Raw genomic sequence first — 15,506 nt, forward strand, 5'->3', positions numbered from 1 at the left:
GGGTCTGCAATTACTTAGCCTAAATGACCCCAAAAATTCAGTAAAGTCTTTTTAATTTTTTGGTAATCAAAAGGCCAATATGGTAAGTCTTTCAGGCCAAAAAAAAAAAAAAAAAGAATTCTTACATCTATTTTTTTCCCTCCTATCATTGTTTTTCTTCTTATGGCTTATAATTGCCAAGAATAACCATTTAAGAAGGAGATTTTCACTAGTTTTTATGTTTTACTGTCCAAACAATTTACGTAATTTAAGTCTTATTATTAAAACTCTCTAATGATACATATAATGTAGTGATCTTTAAAAACTGATCTGGTAAATGCTTACGATTTCCAAACACGTAATTCCTAAGAAGTAAAGTTTAAGTTATTGAATTATTTCATATTCATACCTGGTCACCTAAATGAGAAATGTCTTAGACTTGATATTCAAAAGAAACAATTGAGAGTACCTCTTAACTCTTTGTGGCTTGCCATCTTAAAATCAATAATTTATCACTATTTCCTATGAAAACATCATCCATACCTTCTCCTTTGGAGGGCACTTCTAAGCCCTTTCAAGCAGTTTATCAAATCCATCTCCTCCTTTAAGAAACAAACATTTCGGGGGAAAAGAAAAAAAGGAAGAAAGAAAAAATAGAAAAAGAAAAGAAAACATTTAAAATAATCTCCGACAAACTGCAAGAATAAAAATGACCTCTCGCTGGTTCTTCTTTGTCTAACTATTTCGCTTATATACGTCTTTGTTTCCCCTGACATTTCATTATGTTTAGAAAACTTTTCTAGAAAAGCATAAGCTCATTTTAACTTTTTAAATGAGCTTAACTTAATCTCTTTTCAAAACTTATTCCCTTCCTTTCATGAGACATCTGGTTGCATCCTATTTAATAAGTCTTTACTTGCATCCCACCCACAACCTGAGGGAGTCCTTTGCATTTGTTTATTTCTCTCCATCTCTAGCATTTAATTTCCTGACCAGGTCTGTCCCTCACTGTGCCCTGCCCTGGTCTAGATGAGCCTCCTTCACTCTAACTTGGGTCCAGGTAGGTCTCCCACTTGGCATATGATGAGAATGAGGCCTGGGATGGGCCCCAGTGTCTCCAGTTATTCTAATTCAATTTTTCTTTCATTGTGCATAAAACTTCCCTTTTCAACCACTCCCCAGGACCCAGCTCTGTACCTTCTCTCACCTCCTGGAAATTTTCATTAAGGTGGCCCAATTTAGCTGTTAAGAGTTTGTCCCCTAACCTAGAATCATTAAACTGTTCTACTTACTGGCCATAGTCTTCAATTTATTATTCCCCTACTGTCTGCAAATCATACACTATGTGCTTCACATACATTATTTCTAGTCTTCACAACAACCCTGCAAAGCTGGGTGACTTTGGAAATGCTACGAAATATTTATGAGTTTCGGTTTTCTCATTTAACAGGTGAATAATGACACCAACAGGAGTCTGCATTCTGCACTACACTACATGTTTTTTCTAGATAGTTGTCTTATTTCTGTCTGGTGTCTCTAGTGCTACCCAGTATAGGCTTCAATGTATAATTAAAGCTCAACACATTCTTGGTGATTGTTTGAGTATCATCTTATTCCATTATTTTTGAGTTAGTTCTAAAAAATGAAACACATTTGTATTTAAAGTTTATTGAAAGCAGTAGACATTCAATTAAGGAACCAATGCAATAAGACATTACTTTTAAATGTCTCATGTTTATAAAGCTAAATCCTGCTTAATTGGATTTCTGTTAACTGTTCATTAGTTTTTCGTTAAAATAGACCTGTTAGAAATTTAGAAAGTTTATCAAATTTTACAAAATTTGAATCTACTCTCTTGCCTTAGGACAAAGAATCTGCTGGACACATCTGTATCCTGCCTGGGTGATCCAGGCTTCCGCAGTGTCTCTGGAGCGGGTTTTGGAGCATCAGAGAGCTCACTGGATGGAGGATGAGAAGAGAGTCGGTGGCATGTGCATGAACTCAGGACTCCACTCCACGAGGATTTCTTCCTACTCGTTCCACTATGGCTAATGCTGTCTTGTAGTTGAGGAGTACTCTTAGCTGGATTCCAGGTAATCAAAAAATTTTTGGCTGGTGTTTTTGCAACTCTTGGCTCCCTTACTCAAGGAACAAAACTTTTAAAATGACTTTAGCCAGGCTTCTCACCATTAGAACAAATGAGATTTCCTTATGCATACCTATACCTTTTTAGAAAGATAACAATAATCACCCCAGATTTCTATCTGTGTCCTAAATATATTTTGCAGCCTTAGAATCCTCACTTTGGCTGTGCTTTTGAGAAGTGCTAATGCTACAATCAAGTGCTAGCTGGGCAACCACTTGAAATAAGGGTCACCATTTGTTCAAATTAGTTTCTAAGCTCATATTTCTTCTTCCGATTTTGAAATAGTCAAGAGATCTGCTTCCCAAGGTATATATGAGGAATTAAAGTGTATAAGGACAAGAAAATCTACAAGATGAATACAGATTATCTTCAGTTTCGTTTACGCTGCAATTGCCAAAATTACATGTCTTTTGGACATTTGAAAAGTTGCTGTCAAAATGTGTGTTTGAAGTTTTGAGCAGCCAAAGCAAAGACCCATGTGAGATAACATTTAAATCTACACAGCCATGGTTCCTAAGCTTTGATGCACATTAGAGTCACCTGGGGAGCTTTTGAAATGCTAGATGCCCAGGCTGTACTCCAGACAAATTAAAATCTGGGGCTGGGAGGTAAACATTAGTATTTTTTAAAGATCCCAAGTGACTTCAAAATTCAGATAAGTTTGGGAAACAATAGCATATGGAATTATATGTGTAAGCAATTTCGTAGTATATTATTTAAAGGACTCAATTTACAGAATACTTTAATTCACAGACCTCATGTATATTCACATTTAAATGCTTCAACATTAACATGGCAAAGTATTTCAAAAATATAAAAGACTTTTGGTAAATTAAAAATTATCTGAAACATTGCCAAAATATTATAATCCACTTCTTTTTATGGACAGAATATCAGGAACTTTTATTTCTAGCTTCAAAATCCTTTTTATAAGTACAGAAGCAGAAGAAAAACTCGAAAATGAAGGGAAGAAAGGATATAAACAATGGAAAACTAAAATGATTATTTACTAAGAATTGCAAATGCTCATTTTCTGAGTACACCACAAAGTTCCTTTCTCTGTTCCTAGGACTTTGTGTAATTTTCAGGGACATGATGGTAGAGAGCTGATGCTTTTAGTTTATCAAAATAAACCTGAGTGTTCCTTTTTCCAGTCCTTAGCGAAAACTGAGACTTTACTCATATTTACGAAAAAAAGAAAGAAAGAAAAAGAAAGAAAGGGAAAGAAAAAGCAAGCAAGCAAGCAGTAATTTGTTGGTTTTGCCCTGCAGCTGTTAACTAATTAACCCCTCTTGTCTCTTTCTTCCACCCTCCAGCCTGCTGTAATTTAATTTAGGACATCTTAAAATTTTCTCCTTGTAACTAGTTACAGGTAGCATGAGCAGTCACCATTAATATTCCCATCCAAAGACCCAACACATAAAAGCATCACTGGGGGCTGCACCGAGGATGCTCAGGAAGGAAGAAGAAAGAAAGAAAGAAAGAAAGAAAGAAAGAAAGAAAAAAAAAAAGAAAGAAAAAAAAAAAAAAAAAAAAAAAAAAAAAAAAAAAAAAAAAAGAAAGAAAGAAAGAAAGAAAGAAAAAGAGAAAAGAAAGGTGTCCTAGAGGTGAGCTCACCTGTCCTTTGAACTGTTTTATGGTTGAAATGCCCCTCCTGATTGATCAGTCCTCTAACAGAGTTTCATGTGTTAGGAATGTAAACAACAATATAAATGGAGCGATTTCATCTCTTTTTATAGCCGAATAATATTCTATTGTATGTATAAATACTGCCATTTGCGACAATGTGGATGGACCTCGAGATAATCATGCTAAGCGAGATAAGCCAGACAGAAAAAGTTGAAAACCGCATGATACCACTTATTTGTGGGATATAAACCTAAAAGCAACAAACAAACATGAAACAGAAACTAATGGACATGGACAATAGACTAGTGGTTACCAGAGGGTGGGTGTGGGGAGGCAAATGGGGCAAAAGTGATCAAATATGTGGTGACAGAAAGAAATCCAACTATGGGCGGTGAATATACAATGCGATATATATATGACTTACAGATGAATTGTACACTTGCAACTTACTGAATTTCATTAACCAATGTCACCATAATAAACGAAAAAAAGAAAGAAAGAAAACAAATGTCCTTAAAGTTAAAAATAAAATAAAAATAAAATGGAGCCAGAGCTGCCATGCCAAAGGAACTGCCCTGCACGTCTTATGCCTCAAACCTTTGGAATGTTAAAACAGGGCAAAATAAGCTTTGGACAACATTATGTCCCCAAAAACTGTTTGCAAAGATAACAAAAACAGTTATTATGACCACTGGACTGATGACTACTGGACTGAAAATTAAAAACATTATTTAGAATTAACATCACTATGTTACGTTATCTGCACCAACGGAAATGCCTTCCTTTTATTAATGTAATGGTTCCCCTTCCCTTTTTCATAAATACCCTTTGCCTTTGTTTTCTAATTAGAACACTATTTGGGTTTCTGCCTGCATCAGTGCATCCCAGATAGCTATCCTTATTGATCTCAATAAATGCTTGCTGCCTCTCACTTTGAAAGGCCTTTTTATTTTTAGGTTAGCGGGAACATTCGAGGATTAGGTCAGCTGAGACTCCTGCTGCCAGTCTAGTAGAGAGAACAACTTATAATAACAAACACACACCAGACTTGGATGAATTACCCTCTCCACCTGCAGGCCTGTTGGGGTCATTCAATTCTTCAAACAGTCCCGTTTCTATAATCTCCTCCTGCCATGCTATGGGGACAGCACCTGTTGCAAATCTTTGGAAGAACTTCTGATCTTTATCATCAAATTCAACCCCCCGGACCTCAGAGAAATCTTCGATTTCATCGATGTCTTTGGCATATACCACCGAAGGGTCTGGCACAAATGGGGGTTCGACTAGGCCGGCTTCCAGGCGAGGAAAGTTGATGGTTTTGAAGAAAAGATGTTTCCTGGGATCATCAGACTTTTCTCTGTAAGGAAAGGAGATTGTCAGCGTGACACACAGTAACACACCAAAATAGGAAATGTTCTGACAATACAAAGGATGTAGCATTCTTTTCCTATACATTTCAATTATAAAGACAATGGAACGACATAAAGAATAACTTAGAAAAATAATAACTTTAAAAATCACCCACGATTCCACCATATGCGGACAGTAGCACTTTCATTGTTTGCAGACAGCTTTCACATGTTGATGTGATTTTAAAAGAGTCATACAGTTGACATGACTTTTATTCTTGGTGTTTCATGGAAACGCCAGCAAGATTTAGTGGGGCCAGAACCTGAAACTTCTAGTCATTGCCTCTTGCTCTGCCCACCAGGATCACACAGAACAAATTAAGCGTGACTTGTCCTACATGACCACTATTCACAGTTGAAAAGACCACAGTCATATCTCCTCACTCTTCATATGACATGATTTCTAGGAGCCCACCGACCTCCCTCAACTGCGACAATAATCTTTAAAAACTTTAATAAAATCCATTAGTAGTTTTTAGTAGCATGAATGAGCATATATTTGGTGCTCAAGACCATGGTTATTTATTATTAAATCTTCCTTCCTTATGCTAGAAATTATAGTATTTGCCTTGGAATAAAGGAAAAAAAATATGTTTCCAATTGTGTAACCTTTGTATTGGTTACCTATTGCTGTGTAATAAATTGCCCCAACATTTAGTAGCTTAAAACAAAACTATTTTAGTTTCTGTGGGTCAAAAATCTAGACATGGCTTAACTGGGTGCCTCTGGTTCTTGTGAGGTCTCTTGTGGGGTTGCAGCAAAGCTGTTGGTTAGGGCTGTGGTCTTGTCTGAAGGTTCGACTGGGGATGGGGAGGAATGCATGGAATCTGCTTCCAAACTTATTTATGTGATTATTGGCAAGCCTCCGTCCCTCACCACATGAGTCTCTCCACAGGACTGCCTCATAACATTGTTATTGCTTTTCCCCAGGGCAAATAGTAGCAGGGAGGAGGAGGAGAGAGAGAGTGTGTCCAAGACAGAAGACATAGTCTTTTTATTGCCTAACCTTGGAAATGACGTCTCATCACTTCTGCCATATTCTATATTTTTAGAAACAAGTCCATAAGTCCAGCCTACACTAAAGAAAAGAGATTACACAAAGGTGTGGATGCCAGGAGGTGGGGATCTTTGGGGACTATATTAGGGACAGCCTACCACACACTCTCTTGGTTTCTTTTCAGTCCACATTTTAAAAAAGTAAAAAGGGGGCTGTTTTGTGGCATCGGAGTCAAATGATTTTTTTTTCTTTATGTGAACAAATATGCTGGTGTGAGTAAGACATGTTTTCCTTTTGGAAGAAGTCGATTTCTATCATAAATCAACCTTAATTGAAATTAATCGCATTCAAGGTCTTTCCTTTTACATTTTCCATTCTGTTTTCAATAAGCTTTTAGGAGAAGGATCGAGAACTTCCTCCATACATCCCCTTCGGAGACCTCCTTCATACATCCTGCCATGTTGCATGATTACTGCAGGAGGCTCTGCGCAGTAAGATGACTAGAAACTAAACACAATAATCACATTACTAATAACGATATCGAGAATAGCTAACAGGTATTCAGAACCTACTGTCAGCTAATCCAGTGTTAAGCTCTTCACTTACGTTATCACATTTTATCATCACAGCAACCTGTCTGTTTTTTAACTGTCTTTTTAACTTCTTTTCACCTCTTCACTTGCTTCTGCAGCCCTAAAATAGCTGTGTGCCGAGAAAGCAAGAATATATCGGTGAATTTTTTCAAAGGAAAATTTGTAATAAAATATTATCATGGAAAGGAGAAACTCGGTTGGAGACATCTGATATCCAGTCATCCTCTGGGTGGTCGTTCTGTGATTCTGGCCAACCTCAACCTGAAAGGCCATCCAGGACTCCTTGGACTTTTCCCATTATGACACAACCAGAAAGACAGGTATGGAGAGCTGTTTCCTGAGATACTACAAGGTATTTCTTTTCTTCTAAAAGCTGCTAAGTCTCCATCAATTGAAAGAAAGGAAAATGCAGGCTCATCATCTGTTAGAACCTATTGACCAATGGCTGGGTGTTTTATATCCTGTAGAGTAAGAGCCTTGAGGGAGGGTTGCTGAGATAAACCGAAGCTTCGAGGATACACTAAAATAAAAAGACATAAAGAACCATACTGAGGTATAGTTTACACAGCAATATGTTCCATTTTCAGGTATCAGATAGATTTGAAATGTGGCAGAACAAAGGAAGAGCAAGAATTCCATTCAAGTAGACTAGGAATGAACCATAGGCCTGTGTGTCTCAGAAAGAACAAAGGAGTTGGAATGAGACCAGGTGCCATGAGGAAGGAGTTTGTACCACCTTGATGGCTGCTGGCAGGCAGGAACATACCGTCCCAGAGGTCGAGAGGGTACTTTAAACTCACTCTAAGCAGCTTTAACTTGGATAAATGGAGAGTGCCTAGGGGCTGATAACCTCAGGAAACTTGACAAACCAGTCTTCACATCAGTATGAACAGTTCTCAAGTAACATCTCAAGCAACCAGGCCCAGATGGCCTGGGCTTGCCCATCAGGGGTGGCTGGCTGCTGCCCTTTTGCAACTAGTTGCAAAAGACAAGAGAACAACTGAGCACTTTGGGTTTTTCATTATGTTCCTCAGCACCCCAACTAGATGCCCCTGGAAGGCAGGGCCCGTGCCTTATACCTGTGGAGGAGAGACAATTCCATGACATGACCACTGTCTGACTGCTGCCGAACCTGCCAACTAGATCCTGGCCAGAACAGAGATTGCGTTCCCCAACTTCCCTCAGAGACTGTGTGACCGACCCTCCCCTATGCCCCAGATGTGCTGGTCTCTTGGACAGGCTGTTGTCCAGCCCCAAGCAAACACAGAAGGTATTTTCGCCTTATCAGTGGTAGGTCACACCCCAATAAGGCAATCCAGCCCGCTCTGCCCTGTATAACCCCTTATCACCTGCCAGGTGGTGGGGAATATATTGATGTTGTCTTGCCAGTTGTCCCCAACATGCTTTGTAGATAAGTTCCCTTAATAAACTCTTGATGTAATGATGGAGTTGTCAACCTCTCTCAGCCCTGGAAAATTTTATGTAACGATGCCCTTTTCCAATGAATATCTGTGGTTGCCGATGCTAACAAAAGACTAGGCTTTGCGACTCCTATTCCTTTACCTCTGTGTCCAGGCTACCACACACTTATCGCTTTGATCTGTTGCACTAGTGGCTCTAACCTCAGTTCTTTAATTAGAAAGAGCATAAAGATGACTTTGCTCTTGAATCTTGCTCTGGCACTTTGTGCAGGGCTTTTTTGGCCCTCCTCATGCAGTGTGCTTTAGACAAAGAGGAGAGGCTATTTATGAAAGCAGCATCTTTTATAATAGCCAAATCAGGAGCTACAGGAAGACTTCTGCTGCTTGGAGTAAAATATGTTTTTGAGCATTAACAGGGGCTCTTGTGTTACTGAACCCCACACAGAGATTACAATGGATTTTCTTATACCAGTCAATAAAGACAAGATACCACCTGACCATACATGAGGACCACACTGGGGGCGTCTTCTAAGAACAGGGTATTAGCCTGAAATTGTGTGTCGGAGATTTAGCACTTTAGTCAGAGACATGCATGAGTATTTGCTCTTGTTCTGTTGCACTGACTAATAGGAATAAAACCTGCAAAATAATTAAGTGACCTTCACATTTTATTTTATTGGAAAACATCATAGCTGGCTCTATCTGGAGCCCCTATGAGATGCTCAGAAAAGCTTCTGGTTTCTCTGCAAAATTAACTCACAGACCCATAAAGGCAAAGGAGGAGATCCTCATTAGTGATGCCTAAAGAAGGAGAAGGGTTTTTAATTTATTTCAAACACTTGTAAGTGCAAAAGGGAGGGGGCACTTGACCTCTCCACTGTGCAACATGCTATCTTGACATTTGCTCTGCTTTGATGGACACCCATTAAATTAAGCAAATGTTATCTTATTTAAATGAATTTTTAAAAAATACAAAGACTTCAAATGAAAATGCTGGAAGGTTTTCTTTTTCACTGAACAGCTGGCTTTTATATGCCTTTTCTATAATGTAAACAGTTTTATTCAGAAAAGTCACAACAACAGATAATTTTATAAAAAGGTTATGCTCGATGGAACTGCTTCAGGCAATGATCCAGTGCTTTAAGGTGGCATTTTCCTGAAGTTTGTCAACATTTCATCTTATAGACCCAAAGTGTGCTTATAAAGAATTGAGATTTTCAATCAAACACGAAAAGAGGGTGGTGTTTTCTTCAGGAAAATCATGTAAAAAGACTTCGCTTCCCACATTGCCTTAGCCACTGTTAACATGACCTCTGACACTTCTCATACTCGAGAGCCAGGACAGTAGAATTGGTCAGTGGCCACCCTGTCTGCTTCTCCTTTCCTTTCTGGGCACACAGAAGACCACACTAGACAGCCCCCTACCCATAGGCAGGGCCCGAAGACTGTTCTGGCCAACAGAAGTGTGTGTGAAGAGGTGGGTGAGTGGGTTATTTCCTGGCTGAGGCAGTACAAAATTGCTTGGGCTACCTTCTCTTGCCTCAGCAACTGAAAGCCACCAATTCTCATGGAGCTGCAAGATGGGAACAGCCTGAATCTGAGCCACGGCTCAGAAGGGAGATAGGTAACCTGGAGAGCCACTGGACCCAGAGTGGGCTTTGTGTGTATGAGAAATAATCCTTTAGGTTTAAGCTGCTGAAACTTTGGGATTCGCTTGTTATAACATGGTCTATTCTGACTAATACAACGATGTTGGCATCGACACTATGGGAGATCACCTTCACATTTGATGTCACATGAATGTAGAGTCTCATCCAATTCCCACATACTCACTTGTTAGTTTGGTTATCTGTCATGCTCCAACAGTTATTACAAATGAATTTTCTTTCACTATTTAAAAATATCAGATCAAAAATGGAAAACTTGCTTCCATATGCAAACATTTTGAGCTAAAGCAGCCTTGTTTCAGAACCTCCACTGGCAACTACTTGGAAGATTTAGAGTAATCTGGCTGCCTAAGTTCTGGTGTAATATTAAAAATCAGTCATATTATTTTATGATTGTAGCTTTCATATTTTTATATATTTTTAGATTTTGAAAATTCAATTCAAGTAATGTAAGATAGTCAAGATCATCGTTTTGTTAAAATATTATCTGCTATCTCCCTTAGAACAAATTAATAATACTGTTATCCCTTGCTTTTTGAAAGTTCCCTTTACAACACTTTGCTTTTACAAAAGATCTATTTAATAACTGTTTCCACAATTTGAAAGAAACCCCAAAAGGACTTCACTTTTATTAAAAAAGGGGAAGTCAGAACAGTGTTTGGTGTTTGTTTTGCAGTGAGCAGTTATAGACACAGTGCACATCCTCAAGGATAGTGGGCCTGCCAAGCTCCTTTTCCAGAAACCACACTCAGCGTCTCAGCAACAAACCCGCAGGGCTTTGAACTGTGTCTGTGAGCATCTGTGCTTTATCTGGACTTATTTTGTGCACCCATTAGCAAGATATGTCCTATCAGAAAGGCCTAAATGAGCTCGTAAGGGTGTTAACACTTAGCATAAAACTATTAAGATGATACAATTCTAACCACATCCTAGTCACATTTTTCTGTGAACTCTTATCTATGTACATGAATTAAAAAAAATCAGTCTTTTGTCAATTTTATTTGTAGGCCTCCATTCTTGAACCTAAGAGGGTGGAGAAATAAATTTTTCCTCCCTAACAGTCGTGTGTATATATATGAGAAAAAAGAAGTTTATTTTAAGGAATTGGCTCACACTATTGTGGAGGCTTGACAAGTCCAAATTCTGCAAGGTAAACTCTCAGGCTGGAGACTCAGAGAAGAGTTGCAGTTCAAGTCCAAAGATGGTTTGTTGGGAGAATTCCCTCTTCTCCCAGAAGTGTCAGTTTTTTTTCTATTAAGGCCTTCAACTGATTGAATAAGGCCCACTCACATGAAGAATAATCTGCTTTACTCAAAGCCTGTTGATTTATATGTTAATCTCATCTAAAAAAAAAAAATACCTGCACAGAAACATCTAGAATAATGTTTGATCAAATATCTGAGTACTTTGACCTAGACAGGTTGACACTGAGATTAACCATCACACCTACAACCTCTCTCCCCCACCCACACCCCCCATTTTATATGTGGGGATATTGAGACTCAAAAAAAGTAATTCAATTGCTTGAGGTAAATTGACCAGTACATACTAGAGCTACAGCAGAGCTGGAATGTGAGTCTGTGACTCTAAGCCCTTGGTTTTCTCCACACACGACAGTCACCCACAGCCAAGGGTCTTTTCACAGGCTAGCTTTTACTTATTTTTTTCTTCTAAGATATCCTGATCTTATTATTTCATTGTAAGCAATAAAACTGGCCTTTTCTTAAAACTTTTTTTATAATTCCAACTATACTTAATTTAGCCGGCGACATCATATGTACTCATTAAATATCTGTTAACTGATTGATGATGATATTTTACAGAGATTTTTAATAGGGGCACAATTTTCCAGAGCTATGGCTATTGCTCTTTATGGCTGTTTTAGATTTTATTTTAAGTTTTAATTTTATGCCTTTTCAAGTAGATAATTGATTCACATGGTTCAAATTTTAAAAGATAGTAGGGTTATATAGTGACCATTTTCATTTGCACCCCTGTCAACAGCTCCCAAGTTCCCTTTATTAGAAGCAACCAATTCTATACAGTCTTTGTATACTCAAAATATTCTATGCAACGTTTTGAATTATACATACTTTTTATTCTTTTTTATGTATGCTTCTTTTGCACCTCACTTTTACACTTTAAAATATATCTTGGAGATTTTTCCATATCAAGCTCTCATAGTGTTTGAAAGTACCAGAAATACTTAACCATATAATATGCAAATAATAATAGGAAAAATAATACTACATAATCCCAAGGCTTTGTTACTAACTCAAAATATTCTTCAAATCTCTGTGGACAATACTGACATTCATCTCCGTTATGTGGTAGTTTACCTGCTTCCTAAGCGTTGCTCTGGCTTTTTAGCCAAGAAGAGTCTGCAAATATCTTTTGCTTCCTCTGTGAAGTGATCATGTTGGAATCTGACCTCTTCTTTCAGAGTTCTTTGCTTTAAATCCTCTTTGCTGACTTTTTCTTTGTAATCTTTGAATGGTGTTCTTCCAGCAATCATTTCATAAATACTGCATCCCATTGCGAACCAGTCCACAGGATAGGAATAACTTGCTTTTTCCATCAGGATTTCAGGAGCCATATAACCATTTGTTCCAGCCTGTAACACTCAAACAAAAAACAAAACAAAACAAAACAAAAACACTAATGTGAGTGTAATAGACGTTGCTGATTGTCTCTCCAATACCCATTCTCTTTTTTTTTCTTTGTTAAGGGAACCCTATATATGTAATGGGTTTCACATGTTGATTACTGACTTGCATTCAGAACATGAAAAAAGGTTGACAAGTGTTTTAGCTGTTCATTAGGTGATTTTTGTCTAATAGCTAAAATATGTTTTTTATGTGCACAGTATAGGGAATGCCTTAGGAATATTAAATTTCATAGATAATTTTCACATGGATGACAACAATTAAAGAGTTAAATGAGCCAAGCACTAATTACGAGTCATTGGCTTGTGCAAGAAAATTCCAGAAGTGACTGGGGTCTGGCAAGCTGGACATGAGTCAGCGTGGCACTGCTGTTTTCACAGAAGCAGTGTATGTAACATGTAATTTGGGTGACCATATATTCCGGTTTACCTGAGACAGTCGTAGTTTACATCTGTTGCCCTGGTGTCTTGTCTCATTTTGCATTTGCCCAGACAAAAGGGTATCGTAGGCTCCTCTGAGGCCCAGGATATACTTACTCATCTTTGTATCCAAACCAGGTACTTACCACAAGGCCTTTCTTGGTACATGTCCAAAAAAACGTTGGTTAAATAAACAACAGTAAAGGTGGTAGCTAGATATTTTTCATTCACTATCTAACAAATATTTATTGAGCCATCCCCTGAAGTGAGTTCTAGGGACACCAAGACATCCAAGGCCTGCTCTTGAGGACTTACAGGTTGGTGGAGATAGACAGGTCAAAAGGTTAATTCGATAAAGTAGGATAAATACCATAATAGGATTTTAAAATAAGCACAGAGAAGCCAGTGTGTATGTGTGTGTGTGTGTGTGTGTGTGAGAGAGAGAGAGAGAGAGAGAGAGAGAGTGTGTGTGTCTGAGTGTGTATGTCTGAGTGTGTGTGTGTGTGTGTGTGTGTGTGTGTGTGTATGTTGGAGAAACGTCACTGAAGAGTGACACGAGCTGAATCATGAAGGAAGAATCTGTCACACAGAGAAAGCTATGCAAGTAATGGACATGTGCAAGAGATGGAGTCAGGAAAAATGTGCAGGAAACTTTAAGGAATTTGGCATTTCTGAAATATAAGATCTGTAGGATGCAAGGGTGGGAGGGGAAACTAAAGGGGAGATGTCCTCGAGACTGAGAAACGCCGTAAGCCAAGGCAGCAAAAGTCCATTCTCGGTTTCCCTTTTCCCTTGTACCCCTCTACTACAGAGGCCAGAAGGCTAAGTACTCCACCTCCCAGGACCTTTGCACCTAGGGTGGTCATGTGATAAGAGCTTTATTTGAAAGGTGAAGGTGCTGAGGGTTGGGAAGAAAAGAGGCGAGCTTATGTGAAAATACATAAAAGATATGATGAATTAAGGGATCAATAGAAAGATGGAAAAATGGATAAACTCATGATAGAGCAAGTCAGTCTAATAAAATGTTACTGATATTCGATGAATACTGTTTGACTGTGCAAATAAATGAAGTACTGATACATGCTGAACCCAACATGGATGAACACTGAAAATATTATGCTAAGTGAAAACAGCCAGTCACAAAAGACCGCCATCGTATGATTCTATTTATGTGCAAAGTCCAAAACTGGCAATTCCATAGAATCAGAAAGTAGATTAGCAGTTGCTTAGGGTTGGAAGAGGGGAAATGGGAGTGACTGCTAAAGGGTAGGGCATTTCTTTTCAAGGTGAAGAAAATATTCTAAAATTGTGATAATGTTTGCCTATCTCTGTAAATTTACTAAAAGCCATCGAACTGTATACTCTACATGGGTCAGTTTTATGGTATTTTAATTATATCTCAATAAAGCTGTTTAAAATGTCAAAGGTAAACTCTAGGTAATGGGTTTATAGGTGCTCCCTGTGAAAAATTTTCAACTTTCCTGTGTATTTTAAAGTCTTCATAACAGGATATTATGAAGGAAAAAGAGAATGAGGGAAGAGGAGTGTGATGCCAGGTATTACCAGACTGACTGCTGGTTTACGGGACACAAGGGACCCTTCCAGAAAGGTCACGTGGAGGAACCATAGGAGGGAAAAGAGGAGGAAGAATCTACCTGTCCAGCTCCCTCCTATCTCCTGTATCCATCAGTCGAGAATTACCCAAAAGCTAAGTTGTCTGTATTTCTACATTTGTCATTCATACCCATAACAAATCTCTGGCAACAAGGTCCCACATCCTATGGTATGATATTTCATCTCATTCAAAAAGTGGAGGAAAAACTCTGCCTAGAGGTGATACCCACAGGGGTTGTCGGAAAGAGAAATGGAGACAGCAGAGGGACTGTAAGAAGGTAAGCGAGATTGTGGGTCAGCATCCCAACTTTATGAAATTTCTCAATGATGTACTTTGATATGGGGCTTTTTTTTTTTTTTTTAATATATGGTGCCAGCTACTGATTGGCCTCTCAATCTAGAAATTAAGAACTATCGGTATTGGAAAATTTTCTCATACTATTTTTTTTTATCATTTCTCCCTTCCATTTTCTTTCCGTTTTGTGAAATTCTGAAATTTTCCTTTATGTTTCTGATCTTTTACTTCTATTTTCCATCTCTTTCATTTTTTTTTATGGGAGAATTCTATTTTTTCTTCTTACTCCTCTATTTTTTTTTTAACAAAAAATGTCCTATTATGGGAAATTTCAAATACATGCAAATGAAGTATACACTATACCCAGTGTACTCTACACTCAGCTCCAACAATTATCAACACACAGCCTATTTCATTTCATCTGTGGACCTGTCAACTCCCACTGCTCCAGACTATCCTCGATCTTGTATTATTTATAAGTATTTCATAATGAATCTCTAAAAGATAAGGGCACTTAAAAAACCCCAAACCAAGCACTACGATACTGTTATTTCACTTAAAAAAATAACAATGATTTTTTAATATTATCAAATATCTGGACATGTTCACACTTTTCCAATTGTCCTATAAACTTGTCCTCTAAACAAACAGTTTGTTTAAAGTTGGAGTCA

At 38.1% G+C, this 15,506-nt stretch overlaps 1 protein-coding gene across 1 annotated transcript in view; it reads right to left on the bottom strand.

The window, feature by feature from the left end:
- Positions 1 to 4,777: 4,777 nt before the first annotated feature.
- GRK7 (G protein-coupled receptor kinase 7) overlaps positions 4,778 to 15,506 on the bottom strand; it is a 28,421-nt gene continuing 17,692 nt past the window's right edge. The window contains exons 3-4 of the mRNA XM_006907183.1: positions 12,181 to 12,455; positions 4,778 to 5,111 (exon numbers count right to left, since the gene is read on the bottom strand). Coding sequence (XP_006907245.1) covers positions 4,778 to 5,111; positions 12,181 to 12,455 — 609 coding nt within the window. The remainder of the gene's footprint in view (positions 5,112 to 12,180; positions 12,456 to 15,506) is intronic.

This window comes from Pteropus alecto, unplaced genomic scaffold (genome assembly GCF_000325575.1).
Source record: "Pteropus alecto unplaced genomic scaffold, ASM32557v1 scaffold92, whole genome shotgun sequence".
Lineage (NCBI taxonomy): Eukaryota > Metazoa > Chordata > Mammalia > Chiroptera > Pteropodidae > Pteropus > Pteropus alecto.